The 2,601-nt window shown below is 48.5% G+C and overlaps 1 protein-coding gene across 1 annotated transcript; it reads right to left on the minus strand.

Annotated features, from left to right (window-relative positions):
• Positions 1–109: 109 nt before the first annotated feature.
• On the minus strand, positions 110–1,110 carry LOC119104757 (atlastin-2-like). Its single transcript, XM_037228476.1, has 2 exons — positions 564–1,110; positions 110–120 (listed from the first exon to the last, which is right to left on the minus strand). The coding sequence occupies exons 1-2, from the start codon at positions 1,108–1,110 to the stop codon at positions 110–112; spliced, it is 558 nt and encodes a 185-aa protein (XP_037084371.1).
• Between the last annotated feature and the right edge of the window lie 1,491 nt (positions 1,111–2,601).

Genomic DNA, 2,601 nt, shown 5'->3' on the forward strand with positions numbered 1-2,601 from the left:
TGCTCACATTACACTGCACCATCTGCTGTCAAGGTCTTTCTTTTGCTGTTTCACCTGGTGGTGAAGGTCTGATATTTGGTTGACCAAGTTCTTCAACTTCACCTCATTTTCAACTGAGCGCTGGTAGTCACCAAACCTGGACGTCAAGTCCGCAACCATGTTCTCTCGGTACATAGAACAGAGGGATTCGCTACCCTGTTTTAGCCCCTCAAACAACTCTTCGGCTGCCTTCAGTGCTTCTGTATGACCCTGTCTCAGTTCTTCATCCGAGATAGAGCTGTTTTGAGTCGTGCTGTCCATCATAGCCTGGTAGCATTCCTTCGACATCCTCACCGCGTTGGAGTTTTGCTGCGCACATTGCCGTGTTCTTTCCTCCTTTTTTACTTCGTTGTGGAGCATAATCTGTTTGTGCTCAGAATGGATGGCATCAGCTAGACGAGAACGACATTCTAAAGTCTTGTCAGCACCAGCCTTCTCGGCATCAAACCGCGCGAGGGCCTTTTTCATCGCGCAACCGTGTACTCTGTCTAGCTCTTGGGGTGGAACATGCCCAATCTCCTCACCAGTCACGGTCTGCATTGCTTGTGCATAGGTCGTTCTGCAGGACTCTTTCAGGCTCGCGTTAAACTTTTCCGCCTTCAGCCGTTCTTCTTCAAGCTTTATCTTGTTGAGCCTCTCAACGGGCTTAAACCACTCTTCCATCTCCTTGAGCAGTTCGCCGTGGTTGAATTCCGATACTTTCCAGTCTCCCATCTTCTTGCGGTTCTTGAACGTGGTTTCAGCCCTGTGCGTGGATTCAATGTGATGCCTGAACAGGTCGCCTTCACTCAGCGCAGATCTGTCGCCGCCCAGGACACTCTCCATGTCTTTGATGTACTGTAACCTCGCTTCCTGGCGTGCTACCATGTTGTTGGTCTCGGCCGTCACTTGGAGAATGTTCTGTGGCTTGGGGATCTCGTCGCCCTTGAACAGGTCCAGGTACATTTTCAGGTAGTTTGCCAGATCTCGGGCTTTCATGGGATTGCCTGCGACCGTTCTGATCTTCAGGTTCCCTGGTGCCAGGAGAATGGGCATCAACTCATTCAGATACTGGACAAAGTCCTCCTCCATGTCCCCAGCACATACGTTTAATTTTCCGCCGCAGGCGACTTTCTTTCCGGGATATGGCAGTAGAAATCCGCTGATCTCAGTAAAACAATCTCTTATATGCTTGCGGACTTTTTCTTGCTCCTGATTCCCACTGGGTTCTTTGAGCCATTCGTCAATAACTTCCTTGCCTCCGGCTGCTCCCAGCGAAATCTCAGTGAACTGCCAGTCACGGATAAGGAAGAGTAGCTTCTGGAAGGGTGCGCCGCTGCCTTCATCATCGAGCGCCATGCGACCGTACTCTGTGAACAGCTGCAGATGTTCCAGATCATCGTTCTGCACGTTATTCATCAAGTTGAAGACTACCAGGGAGCTGAGCAGCGTGCTGAGTGCAAACACCGTAGCCGACTCCGCGACCGTTGACTTGTTGTCGAATGCTCCCTGTGTATCCACGAGCAGGACGACAGCCTCCTCTCCCGATGGCAGAGTCACCGGAACAGGGCTTGACATGAGCATACCAGTGGTGTGGCGTTTATAGCCGCCCTGCCATGGAAACCCCACGCCGTGGGGCTCCTCATTCATCCAGTTGGTTTTGTCCTTCGCGCATAGATAGCGAAACATCATGTCGAGCAGGAACGATTTTCCCTTGCGGAACGCGCCGGCTACGGAGATCGGCACGACGGGCTTATCTATGACGTCGTCAGCAAGAAGAATTGACTCCAGATTTTCAACATGGAGACGAAAAGTATGGTTCTCTCCCGAAGAGAGAATCTGCTTGCTCTTGTCATGTTTGCCTCCATCTGAAAAGAAACATTTTTCGTTTGTGCAATCAGCTCTGGTTAAAGGAATATTCCACATGTGAATATATCAAAGCAAGCATCAAATAGGATGAAACACGCTCAGTCCTTATAATTGGAATACTTTATGTGGAAAGATGGCTCTCGAGAGCACCATATCTGGTTTTAGCAAATATGCTCCATGATCCGCCGTTGTTTGATTGCGTCATCGTACCTTGCACAACACTAATTGAGAGCCAATGGGTGGCCGTTTTATCTGGAAATTGTGCTCACGAGCTCCAGATATGAACGATTCGACAATTGTAGTTTCCTGGCCTTGATCGCTGCATGGCCAATGTATTGGAAGGATTTTAATAACGTTGCTATGGCGTCATGAATGCATGGGATCTTTAAATAGTCTGTACAAAGCATTGTGCACGTACATCATGTTACACCGCATGCAAATAGAAAGTGACAGGAAATGATATTTTGCCTTTGCATGCGGCCTTGAAATGAGATGAGCATGATTTAAGGTGCCGTGCTTTTACACATAAAAGTCGACATTTCCTTAGCTGTATGTCGATGCTCCTGGTAGGTTGAATATGGTGGTGCATATGGTATACTTTTTATGAAATTGCCGACAATGGCGGGCTCAGTATTTTTGGGCTGGCTTACTTGATCCACCGAAAGCAATTAATAATGGACGTTACAGATGCGTTTAACTCAGTCATGTTCAATC

The sequence above is a fragment of the Pollicipes pollicipes genome, unplaced genomic scaffold, assembly GCF_011947565.3.
Source record: "Pollicipes pollicipes isolate AB1234 unplaced genomic scaffold, Ppol_2.1 Scaffold_6052;HRSCAF=7182_pilon_pilon_pilon, whole genome shotgun sequence".
In the NCBI taxonomy this organism is placed as follows: Eukaryota; Metazoa; Arthropoda; class Thecostraca; order Pollicipedomorpha; family Pollicipedidae; genus Pollicipes; species Pollicipes pollicipes.

Excerpts from the sequence above, each read along its gene's own strand:
- LOC119104757 (XM_037228476.1), bottom strand. The coding sequence starts at position 1,110 with ATGGAGGAGGACTTTGTCCAGTATCTGAATGAGTTGATGCCCATTCTC.